Source organism: Leucopleurus acutus (assembly GCF_964270905.1).
Source record: "Leucopleurus acutus genome assembly, chromosome: 6".
NCBI classification, from domain to species: Eukaryota; Metazoa; Chordata; class Mammalia; order Artiodactyla; family Delphinidae; genus Leucopleurus; species Leucopleurus acutus.
The window spans coordinates 42,722,138-42,735,724 of record NC_139149.1 but is presented as its reverse complement, the minus strand read 5'-3'; the positions used below and the strand labels follow the sequence as shown (position 1 = coordinate 42,735,724).

At 36.1% G+C, this 13,587-nt stretch overlaps 1 protein-coding gene across 4 annotated transcripts in view; it reads right to left on the bottom strand.

Annotated features, from left to right (window-relative positions):
* Window positions 1-13,587, bottom strand: part of GALNT13 (polypeptide N-acetylgalactosaminyltransferase 13) — a gene marked incomplete at its 3' end in the record, with an annotated part of 559,595 nt that overhangs the window by 55,196 nt on the left and 490,812 nt on the right. For all 4 annotated transcript variants that reach the window (XM_082841320.1, XM_082841322.1, XM_082841323.1 and 1 more), the window contains one exon: window positions 11,620-11,759. In XM_082841320.1, coding sequence (XP_082697446.1) covers window positions 11,620-11,759 — 140 coding nt within the window. The remainder of the gene's footprint in view (window positions 1-11,619; window positions 11,760-13,587) is intronic.

Below are 13,587 nucleotides of genomic sequence, written 5' to 3'. Positions count from 1 at the left end.
TTTGTTCTTCATCTCTTCGTTAAACTGTTTTTGTATCTTCTCGGTTTGTGCCTCCATTCTTTTTCCAAGATCTTGGATCATCTTTACCATCGTTACTCTGAATTATTTTTCAGGGAGATTGCCTATCTCCACTTCAGTTAGTTGTTCTTCCAGGGTTTTATCTTTTCCATTTGTCTGGTGCATATTCCTTTTCCAATTTATTGTGTCTGACTTTCTCTGTTTCCAGTCTCAGTTCCACAGGCTGCAGGATTGTCCTCTTGCTTCTTGTGTCTGTTCGCTGGTGGGTGATGCTGGTCTAAGAGGCTTGTGCAGCCTTCCTGGTAGGAGGGACTGGTGCCTGCCTATCGGTGGGTGGAGCTGGGTCTTGTCCCTCTGGTGGGCAGGCCGTGTCAAGGGGTGTGTTTAATGGACAGCTGTGGGTTCAGGAAGGTTTTAGGCAGCATGTCTGCTGATGGGTGGAGCTGTGTTCCCACCCTGTTGGTTATTTGGCCTGAGGCATCTCAGCACTGAAGCCCTCAGGCTGTTGGGTGGGGCCAGGACTTGGTGACAAAATGGCAGCCTCCTGGAGAGTTCATGCCAATGAGTACTCCCCTGTACCTCTGCCACCAGTGTCCTCTTTTCCACAGTGAGACATAGCCACCCCCCTGCTCTCCAGGAGACCAAGACTAGCAGGTAGGTCTGGCCCAGGCTCCTATGGAGTCCCTGCTTTTTCCATGGGTCCTGGTGTATACCCTCCAAGGGTGGAGTTTCTGCGATCAAGCCCCACTGGATTTCAAAGCCAAATCCTCTGGGGGGCTCCTCCTCCCAATGTTAGACCCCCAGACTGGGGAGCCTGATGTGGGGTTCAGAACTCTCACTCCTGTGGGACAACCTCTGTGATGTAATTATTTTCCAGTTTGTGGGTCACCCACTCAGTGGGTATGGGATTTGATTATTTTGCACATGGGCCCCCTCCTACTGTCTCCTTGTGGCTTCTTTGTCTTTTAGATGTATCTTTTTTGGTACATTCCAGTCTTTTTTCAAGTCCAGTGGTTGTTTAGCAGTTATTTGTGATTTTGGTGTTTTTGTGAGAGGAGACAAGCTCAAGTCCTTCTACTCTGCTATCTTGTCTCTACCGCCACCCCCTGCCCCACCCTGACCTCTCCCATTTTTATCTGGACTTTGTCACTGTTGTCCCTACCTCCATAAGCTGGGCTTTATTCCCTGAAGTTTCTCCTGAAAAAGAGCTTCAGTTATTGAGTTGTAAGAATTCACAGGCTGCAGAGTTTTCAGACCGTTCAGACATTTAGAGAGGGGACTTTTCACTGACTTGCACATTGGATTTTATGAAAACACATCTCCCAGTTTCAACTACTATTATTAAATTGGCATAAAACAATTTCTCATGAGTATCTATTGGCAACTCAGGTGTTATCCTGGTCTCATTTCCATCAGGCACCCCATTGCTTCCCTTTTTTCCTACTGCAATGATTGTATTATCATATGGTCATGAATTTTACCGGTCATATTTTGGGATTGGTGAGAATACCTTGTCACCTAATTTTATTGTTAAAGTTGTCCATCAGTTTTTGGTTTTGCTAACCTGGATGCTCTCTCTGCCTCAATGGAGGAATTCAAAGAGTTTCAAACAGTATGTCACTGCTGCTGCTATTTTTTTCAGAATTCCAGAATCAACTCATTTTGAGGACTTCATGAAAAGGAGCCTATTTTATTCATGACATGTTCTAACTTTTCTAAAAATTGGTTTGATGGTTTCCAGACATGTAATATTAATTGTCCCTTAGAATGCAGCAGGTGCTAAGAGGATATAGTATAGGAACCCAAGTTGAATCTGGTGAGGCTGGCTGGACATGGGTTCTAGGAGACTAGAAATAATTAGGAGTCAGTGGTTTTAGGAAAGCTGTCAGAATGAGACAGGGATGGCAAGCACCACAACCACCACAATAATTATTATTATTTATAATTGTAATTGTATGTGCCATGAACTGTCCCAAGCACTTATGTGTAATAACTAATTCAAAACCAACGTCTTACCCCAATTTTACACATGAAAACATTAAGATACAAAGAGGTTAAGTAGTTTGTCCAAATAAGTTATTGAAAGTTATTATAGTGAGTTTGGGAATTGCCTGGTCCTGCCATCCAGACAGGTAGGCAGGCAGTGTTGTTCAGAAAGGAGGCCTATGAGGAGGATTAAGTTCTAGTTGAATAAAGGTAAATGACAGGTCATCCAGACAGTGGCAAAGACACATGGAACGTGAAAGGGGCCTAGGATCAGACCTGAGGAAGCAGGTCAAAAAGGCTAGAAGCAGGGGCTTCCCTGGTGGCTCAGTGGTTGAGAGTCCACCTGCTGATGCAGGGGACACGGGTTCTTGCCCCGGTCCGGGAAGATCCCACGTGCCGTGGAGCAGCTGGGCCCGTGAGCCATGGCCGCTGAGCCTGCGCTTCCGGAGCCTGTGCTCCGCAACGGGAGAGGCCACAGCAGTGAGAGGCCCGTGTACCGCAAAAAAAAAAAAAAAAAAAAGGCTAGAAGCAAAGTGGTTTCCATGCTGAGTGTCTGTCAGACTGTTGGGCCCCGGTCATGAAAATGACTTCTGGCTATCATGACATTGGATACAAATATGGAGTGTCAGGGAACAGGGCTATCAATACCCATCTTAAAAAATTGAGAAGGACATATCATCTGGATAGAGACAGTATCTGAGAGGTTTTTGTGAGTAGTCCTATGATATCCAGAGTTTTTTAAAAAAATCCATGTACACCTAGAAGGCAGCCTGATGTACATCAGGTTATTCTCAAGTCAATGAGCCTAACAGTGGGAATCTGTAATATTTTCTTCAAACATAAAAAGAGTCACTAGTGTCTTCTGACAGTCTTCAACAAGCAAATCTTAATGCACAATATAAGATACTGGCATACAGGAAAGTTCAAACTATGCATCTCATCTTTTGAGATGCAAAGGATGATCAGATATAGGATGATTTTGCATGATTTTAAAATCAGAACCATTGTAAGAACACTCTGGAACTGAGGTAAATATATATATTCCCAAAGAATGTTATTTAAGCAGAGAAATGAAATTTCAGGAAAGATCCTGATCTTGTCACTGGTGTCATATTACCTGACAACACCAATTGCTTGATCATGCCATTCATTAATCCTGAGAAAAATCTAGCAAACAAACATGGAGGAACTTCATCCATAGAAACTCCTTACAGAATCCAACCTGTATCAACATAGGTAGAACATATGGGTAGTTCTGCATTCTGAGAAATTCTTGTGACTCATTCCTTATGTTGTGGTATAGCTTTGAATATATGGTGTAGGGCCAGTGTAGTTTTAACTTTGTTGTCTGCTTTGACATTTCTTTGTTTACACATAATCTTTTATTGCCTGAGAACAATCTTTCATGACATAAACTTGGGAGTATTTTTCCCACTTGTGTTTTGATGTTTGAAATCAGCAAGTCTTTCTACTCAGTGGTAGTATCATTGGTAATGTTCTTACCACTTGCATGGTTTGTTCATTAGCTTTTGCTCCCTCTGCTGGATTGTAACAGCAAGCAACATGAGAACTCCAATTCTAAAAAAAGAGTCATAAACTCCCACCCCCACCACCTTTGAACTTCAAAACTAACAGGTAAGCTTCATTCTAAAATAAGAGTCTAAACTTAAACTAGCTTTTTTGGGGCTTTAATTACTCCAACACATGCTTATCTTTCAACTGCACATTATGTTACTCATTATTTTAAATATGTCAACCTCATTTGGTTTCTCTTTACTTTGTAAAGAAGGAAATTGGCACATTTGCAGTGCATTCCAGAGTTTAATGTTAATAGTTGCATGTAATTAATTGCTGCAATGAATATGCATTTAAGTATATTTATTTTCTCTTTACCAAATTATGAATAAATCAGAAGGATGGTTTTACACAGATTTGCAAAATCTATTTAACAAACCCAAGCTGACTTCTCTTATGTAAACCTGGGTTTAGAATGTCCTGTGAGATTTAAAAATTATGAGTATGTGATATCTTAACCTCCTTCAACAAAACAGTAAAGAATACAGAAAACTGAACAATTTCATTTATTTTGGTGGATAACAAAAGCAAACAAGAATCCTAGGAGAATTCATATGCCTAACTGGAATACAGTTTGTTGCAGTTGTTTGTGCCAATACGTATTTAAGTGATAGAATTGATTCTAATTTATTTATCAGCAGTGTAAAGAAAAAAATTTTTTTCTAGTAGGATACTTGCTCATTTTGTCCATAGGTGGGTTACCCAGCCCAACATTCTTTAAGGTTAACATCTGATGAAGAGTAATATATTCTGCCTGTATATGTGCATATTTAGTTACACTGGGATGAAAATCAGCTACTGGTCCCAAAGAGTTTTGGAAATATCATCATGGGCAGAGAGAATGCCCCCACTTGTGCCAAGTTGTATAAAATGAGGCTTTCTTACTGGTTATCCTATTAAAGGGTCAAGAAGATGGTGAATTTATAAATAGAGCTCCTGATTACCAGCAGAAAGGGTAACACTCTAAAGGTTTTAGCCTCTGCATTTGGCAGTAACTGATTTTATCCTTAATCCCTGCAGTCAATAGATGTCTATTTTTAGTTAAATTTGCTCTTTAACAATATTTAAGGAATACAGTGTCAATGTGTGCAAGGATCTTAACTAGCTGATAAGGTTAAAGAATACAAGAGGAGAAGGAAGTGCTGAGGTCAAGCAGGCAGTACGAAATGCAGAGACTAATGTCAAAACGTCTTCCAAGCAACATGTAAATGCAAATACTAAGCCCCAAGAGTTAAAAGTCACTTGGCTCCAGCAATCCTCTTCTCTCCCTTCTTGCCCTCTCTATTCTTGTGTTGTACATAGCTCACATTTTTCCAAAATGCTGGCCTGTCTGAGGCCAAAAATTTAGGGTGAAGCATTACTCCTTTAGAAAGCCATTTTTCAATCTTATACTTGAATTAGCTTTTACATTTACAAGATCAGAAGCTGACATGCTAAATATACATAAGCTAAAGGGCTACTTAAGAGAGAATTTAATGCTGCAAGAAGCTCTACTTCCTTATTCCATTATGATCTGCTTACTAAGTCTAAAAGGCATATGCTTCATTAAGCTACTTAATTAAAGGTTTTAGTTCAAAGCAATTGCACAGCTTTTAACTTCCCATTGGAAACTGCATGTAATTCATGGGCTGGGTAAAGTAATATTTCAATTACCTGAGTAAAATGCAAATGTAAGAAATTAAGACAGCTATCTGATATCAATACTGATGATTATTTTGGTGACAGTACACAATAATAGAAACTGAATACCATGTTTGCCTCTATCTTGCAATACAACTAGCAAAGTTATAAAGAGAAATTGACATGAAAATATTTATATTCATCAATGCACTGCAATATTAAATATCTAGGCTTTGAAAAACACTGAAACTCAAGGAAATTGTAAATTGTTAAATCCTAACAAACAATTTCATTTGAAATTAAGTGAGGAGTACATATGAATTACTACAAAGAAATAACTTTGTCCTCTAGATAAGTAGCTTTGGACACCTGATACCACTTTGAGACTTTGAGAGATAGTACCTTCATATATAAGGAAAGGTAGTTTTTTACATTTTTAAATTGATGGTTAATGACAGGTAGTAAGAAAGAAAAAGATTTAAGTAAATGACTGTTGTCCATTAACAGTTCATCCCGAACTCATTATCAAAGTGTCCATCAAATTATGTATACATGACTAGGCAAAATTGAATTAGAAAGCAGTGCTTGGTGAATTTGTCCTTCTGTTTCCAAGGAAACAGGTGCAGGATTGCATCTCTTTAGGATGGTTTTAAAGTGGAAAACTGCAGTACGTTAATATTCCAGAAAGTTCAAAACTTAATATATCTCATAGAGTTTTGAATTTATTGGGTTTTTGAAATAGCAGCTTATAGCATGCCTATATACCACATGTTTATTTCTACTTAATTTCTCATCTGTTTGTTTGTTTGATGCTCTTTTGCCATCCCCCCCCCCCCCATTTCAGTAGAATGGCTTAAGAGTAAAGGTCTTTCCTTATTGACTTTGCATCATTAGCATATAACACAGGTTCTAGTTTAATCTTATTTAATAAAAGCATTTTGAATGAATAACATATAGTAATATAATCTATTTTCTCCTTCTAGTTATAAGAAAAAGTGAGCTTTAGTGTCAGACTAAAATGTATTGAATCCTGACTACAATATTTAATTAGCTCTATGAACATTAGGTCAATCACATGAACTTTCTCCATATAGGTTCCATATTTAATTGGGGATAATAACAAAACCTACATCATGGAATAGTGATTTTTAAATACTGCAATTATTATTAAGCATTTAGCATAATGTTTGACATAGTAAGAAAACAATAAATAGTAGCTATAATTACAATACCTGTAACTACTGGTGCTGCTACTAATTCTTGCTAGGTGGTGTTGTAGATGCTCTCTATCCTCAATCATCACTATAACCTTGTATGATTACTACCTTCCTGCTGCTGACAGGTACCAGAGAGAAGACCTAGTGCTACTTGAGTCCTAAACTGTGAGGTCAGTATTTAAACCCTCCTCTGCTTGATTCCGAAGCCTGGGGTTTTTTCAGTACAACGTGCTGCCTCTTCTGGATATGTTTCAAAAACCCTGAAAGGTGTAATCTCTATCTTTAAAAGTTTTTCAAACGATTTCTATAAGATTCATTACAGAAGATAGTTACTTTAAAATCAGTAGGTTGTATAAAGGAATTTTCCCACACTTCATTTTCACTTTTTCAGAAAGTCAATTAATTAGGTTTCTTGCTGTAGTACAGGAAAGCATAAAACTGAATTTTTAACGTGGAAGTAAACATCTAGGTTCCATTTCAGAGTCCTGAATCTTGCTCAGGAGTCACCCCGGTGGCCTCAGAGAATTTCCAAAAACCCTCTTTACTCATGTCTGTCTTGTTATCTAGGCCCTGGTCATACCTTCTTTTAGAAAGACTTGTTATCAATGTTTACTCATCAGCTGGGTCCATTGATTACCATGGGAGAAATACTCTACTACAAGAATAGAAAAACTTCCTTCTTCTAAAGGTACAGTCAGATTCACACTTGATCCAACAAACTTTTCAGTAAAGAAATGAATGTTAGATATTTTGTTGGGGATCTTCAGTAGAACTAGATTATAATAACTCACATGCAAACAGTGTTCCAGTTTAAAAAACACTCTCATATATTTTATGTACTGAATATAGATAAATAAATCCCTGTGACATTAGTGCTAACATGGGAATACTGCATATTTGAAAACAGCAATGACACCCTCCCAAAGAAAACAAAAAAAACCCAAAACACCAGAGGCCCAGGACTAGTGACTAAAGTTACACCTAGAAAGTAGTATATTCAGTGTTATTCCACATGAACCTTTGCACTACAGATTTCAGATTAATGTTGAATAGATGTAAACTGGAAAATTCTATAGAGAGATACTTAACCTGGCTGATGAGTAAGTGGAGATTTGGCAAACAGTGCAATGATAAGGCACAGAAAAACAGCCTTTAAAAACAATTCAGCTAGGAACAAATTGCATTTATTTTTCTTTAATTATTTTCTAGTTAATCACAAGTGATGTTTATAGTTATAGAGTGGATAAAGTCAGATATCTTGGCAAATGCACCAAAAAGTATTAGACTGAATATTCAGATATTCTACTGTTATGACCTATAAAAATGGCAGATTCAACAAACATAATAAATATTTTTGGAATGCATGTATTATTGCTGTTGAAATGCTTTAATTACAACCAATATTAAATTAGTTTTGATTCTCAAACCTAATCCCCATTAGGTGGGAAATTAACAGTATGGAACATACAATTCATAAAGGAATAATTCTTATTTTGAGCAATTGAATATGTATTAGGAACATATGCTTGTATAGTTATTTTTAAATTTCTAAAGATAATAGATATTTTGTGACTATATTACCCAATCTACAGATTCAATGCAATCCCTATCAAATTACTAATGACATTTTTCACAGAATTTGAACAAAAACATTGTAATTTGTATGGAAACACAGAAAGACCCCGAAGAGCCAAAGCAATCTTAAGAAAGATAGAGCTGGAGGAATAAGGCTCCCTGACTTCAGAATATACTACAAAGCTACAGTCATCAAAAGAGTATGCTACTGGCACATATACAGAAATACAGATCAATGGAACAGGACAGAAAGTCCAGAGATAAACCCACGCTCCTATGGTCACCTAATCTATAAGGAAGGAGGCAAGAATATACAATGGAGAAAAGACAGTCTCTTCAATAAGTGGTGCTGGGAAAACGGGACAGCTATGTGTAAAAGAATGAACTTAAAACACTCCCTAACATCATACAGAAAAATAAAATGGATTAAAGACCTAAATGTAAGACCAGATACTATAAAAGTCTTAGAGGAAAATATAGGCAAACATAAATGTAGCAAGATCTTTTTGGATTTACCTCCTAGAATGAAAATAAAAACAAACAAATGGGACCTGATTAAACGTTCAGCTTTTGCACAGCAAAGGAAACCATAAACAAAATGAAAAGACAACCCTCAGAATGGGAAAAATATTTGCAAACGAAGAGACCCACAAGGGATTAATCTCCAAAATATACAAACAGCTCATGCAGCTCAACATCAAAAAAACAAACCTAACCAAAAAATGGGCAGAAGATCTAAATAGACATTTCTCCAGAGAAGACATAGAGATGGCCAACAAACACATGAAAGAATGCTCAACATCATTAATCATTAGAGAAATGCAAATCAAAACTACAATGAGATATCACCTCACACCAGTCAGAATGGCTATCATCAAAAAATCTACAAACAATAAATGCTGGAGAGGGTGTGGAGAAAAGGTAACCCTCTTGCACTGTTGGTGGGAATGTAAACTTATCCAGCCACTATGGAGAACAGTGTGGAGGTTCCTTAAAAAACTAACAACAGAGCTACCATAGTATCCAGCAATCCCACTCCTGGGCATATATCTGGAGAAAACCATAATTTGAAAAGATACATGCACCCCAATGTTCACTGCAGCACTATTGACAATAGCCAGGACATGGAAGCAATCTAAATGTCCATCAGCAGAGGAATGGATAAAGAGGTGGTACGTACATACAATGGAATATTACTCAGCCATAAAAAAGAAAATACTGCCATTTGTAGCAACATGGATGGACCTAGAGATTGTCATACTAAGTCAGAAAGAAAAAGATATCATATGGTAGCGCTTATATGTGGAATCTGAAAAAAGGTACAAATGAACTTATTTACAAATCAGTCACAGATGTAGAAAACAAACTTATGGTTACCAAGGGGGAAAAGGGGGGAGGGATAAATTGGGATATCTAACACACTGCTATATATAAAATAGGTAACTAATAAGGACCTATTATATAGCACAGGGAACTGTACTCAATACTCTGTAATGGTCTATATGGGAAAAGCATCTAAAAAAGAGTGGATATATGTATATGTATGATTCACTTTGCTGTACACCTGAAATTAACACAACATTGTAAATCAAGTATACTCCAATAAAAATTTTAAAAGTCATAGAGAAAGAAGAAATAAAGAAGACAAAGGCATTTTTTTCTTCTCTAGATAATAAAGTTAGGGTAGGGTTATTCTCTGAATTGCACGTGGTAATTAGAAAAAGTAGCTTTCTGGATGAGTGTGAGTGAAAAACTTTTATTAAAGAAGTGAAAATATTTATAGAAAAAAGATATTTTGAAAAAGGATGGTGCAGATCAATGGTTCTCAGTGTGTCCACAAAGTCTATATGATTTTGATAATAATAAGATAATACTTTTCACTCTCACTTCCCATGAATGTACAAGAAGTCTTCTGTAGGCTACATGGTGTATTATAATAGACAATATGGAAGCATTTGTAAGAATCCAGCTATCTTTTTTTTTACCAGTTTTTAATGCAATTTAAAAAAATAAATAATGCTAATCTTACTATTTGGTTTTGCTTTATAAGATATATTTCTTTTTCAAAAATATGTTACTTATATTGTGTAATGGTTTATTCAATAAATTAATAAATTTTAAAGTTTCCAGTTTGTTTCAACATAATAAATATTAATAATTAGAGCCTACATAAATAAAAGCTCTTCATGCTCTTCATGGGTTTACAATAAATTTTAAGTGTAAGTTCCATATGACTAAAAAGTTTGAGAACTTTTTAAAGTTCTCTAAAGAAACAAGAAAATACTATTTATGCCATCTTAAACTATGTTCTTTCTTTTTACAAATCCCAGTGATATACACCTTTATGGTTCTTGTAATTTATGAGAAGTCATTTAAAATAGATCTGATTAAAACCCCTTAAAGCATTTTATTCATGACATAAAAAATAAAAACTTTTGCACAGAAAAGGAAAACATAAACAAGACAAAAAGACAACCCTCAGAATGGGAGAAAATATTTGCAAATGAAGCAACTGACAAAAGATTAATATCCAAAATTTACAAGCAGCTCGTGCATCACAGTATCAAAAAAACAAAGAGCCCAATCCAAAAGTGGTCAGAAGACCTAAAGAGACATTTCTCCAAAGAAGATATACAGATTGCCAACAAACACATGAAAGGATGCTCAACATCACTAATTATTAGAGAAATGCAAATCAAAACTACAATGAGGTATCACCTCACACCAGTCAGAATGGCCATCATCAAAAAATCTAGAAACAATAAATGCTGGAGAGGGTGTGGAGAAAAGGGAACCCTCTTGCACTGCTGGTGGGAATGTAAATTGATACAGCCACTATGGAGAACAGTATGGAGGTTCCTTAAAAATAAAACTACCATACAACCCAGCAATCCCACTACTGGGCATATACCCTGAGAAAACCATAATTCCAAAAGAGTCATGTACCACAATGTTCATCGCAGCTCTGTTTACAATAGCCAGGACATGGAAGCAACCTAAGTGTCAATTGACAGATGAATGTCTATAGAAGATGTGGCACATATATACAATGGAATATTACTCAGCCATAAAAAGGAATGAAATTGAGTTATTTGTAGTGAGGTGGATGGACCCAGAGTCTGTCAATACAGAGTGAAGTAAGTCAGAAAGAGAAAAACAAATACCATATGCTAACACATATATATTATATGGAATCTAAAAAAAAGAAAATGTTTCTGAGGAACCTAGGGGCAGGACACGAATAAAGATGCAGGCGTAGAGAATGGACTTGAGGATATGGGGAGGGGGAAGGGTAAGCTGGGACGAAGTGAGAGAGTGGCATGGACTTATATATACTACCAAATGTAAAATCGGTAGCTGGTGGGAAGCAGCCGCATAGCACAGGGAGATCAGCTCGGTGCTTTGTGACCACCTAGAGGGGTGGGATAGGGAGGGTGGGAGGGGGATGCAAGAAGGAGGGGATATATGTATACATACAGCTGATTCACTTTGTTATACAGCAGAAACTAACACACCACTGTAAAGCAATTATACTCCAATAAAGATGTTAAAAAAAATATTGAGCTCCTTAGAAATTGCACCTTTTGCAAAATATATTTATAACTTAACCAAAATAAATAATTCATACCTCGCCAAGTGAGTAATAACGTCTTGGGATCTGGGAGTCTGGATAGATGTTTTCAAGGTACCAAGAAAAGGGCTTACACTTCAGATTTTCTCTTAGTGTTCTTCTGACTGACACATCTCCATAATCCACTTTGACAACACCTGCAGTTTTGCAGAGAAACACACAAATCAGTTTGTGCTATTTTCATTTCAGCACTGTTTCACTCTGTTTACTTTGCTATCAGTTTTTTTCTCTATAATTAAAATTTCATCAAATTGAATTGCATATGCAGCTGCTACTACACTGATTTTCTTAGTATCATCCAATTAGTACATTAAATGGATATTAAAAGGTTTTCCATTGGTTATGACTTTTCAAATGCAAATATTTATCACCAAGTACTTGTACTTCCTAGATTGAATAATCAACTAAGTGTAATTTGGTATTAATTTAATATCTCACAATCAAAGCTTAATTGAGCTGTGTGATAATGTGGTTGTTTCTCTTTAATAAAAATTTCAGTAGCTTCACTATTTTTATTATTGCTCATATTTTCCCTTTAGTATCATTTATTCACCACTTGTGGATTTCATGAGAAATTTACATAAATATAATCCTCACAGTGGACGGCACATATGTGTTCTAAATTTTCCTTCTTGAATTTTTATTCTATCTAGGTTTACCATAGACATAATATTTTTTTTACTGTTTTTTTTTTCCTATCTTATTTTACAAGTTAGCATAAACCACTTCAAATCCTTGAGTAAGTTAGTAAATATATAAGCATAAAGAAACATAAGTAAATGAAATACACTTACATGTGTGTATTAAAATTGCTTAATTGTACTTCATATAATAGACTGAATATTTCCATTGAAGATCATAAAAGAATGCTCTTTAGTTGAGAAATTAAAATAACAATGCCACTGATTTTTATATAAAATATATGGTGACATGAATTGCTCATTAATATTAAAATGACAATTGAAATGACTAAACTGTGATAAGATGACAGTTATTTCTGAGATTATTTTGAAAAGGTCTCTGTTTAACATGTTTAAGGCTAGTAAGCAACCAGACTTTGGCACAGGAAGAAAATGGGCCAGTATTTAGTATATTCTATCCCAACCAAACAGCAAAGCCAATTAGTCATTTTGTAAGAAAGGAACAACTGTTTAGGAAATTGAAATGTCTGTAACTAATACCATTATTTGGGTCACTATTTTCAAATGAGGTGATACTCTTGAAGCTCAATCACCTGCCTGTCCTTCCCACCCCCCACCACCCGTTTCTTTCAGAATTTTTGTTTTCTCAAAATTAAATGTCTTACTGTTGTTAGAAAGCATTCTGCTGTGCTTAAGCAGCCAAAGTATTTCCTTCTAAAATAAAATATTGATTTTTCTAGCTAGTGTTTGGATGAAAGCAATGTGATCTTTGTGCTTTTTAGACAGATAAATACTTTCTTTCAAAATAATTCTATCCAGAACTTGCAATCTGGAGTGCAGCTTTCAAAAGAAGAGGTTCAAAAACATTTACAAAATAGATCACGAAAAGAATTTCTCTTTGTGTTAAGAGCTACACATATAGTCTTGAAAATCTTATAAAAAGATGCTATTGGACCCAGAAAAAAAAGGCACTGCTGCTTCAAAGGACTTAGTTCAACAGTTAGTTTTACGGTTCTGGTTTCATTTTCAAGGTGGGCAAACTTAGTCAAAGTGGCTTATTTATATATCAGTATGCTCCCTTTTCATCATGTTAAGATTTAGTATTCCTGGCTCCAGAATTGTTTCCTAGGAGGCTTTTATGAGCACTTTCCTGATTGGAAGAAGGTTTAAAGGTTCATTTGCATATATTTTACATGCGATAAGAGAAAATGTTAATTGCCCACATCAGATTTTTCAAAGGGTGGTTGGTGGAGAATGATAGCGCTTATTGAGCTTATTACCATTAGAAATGCACAGAAATACTGTGGACTTAATATTTTGGTAA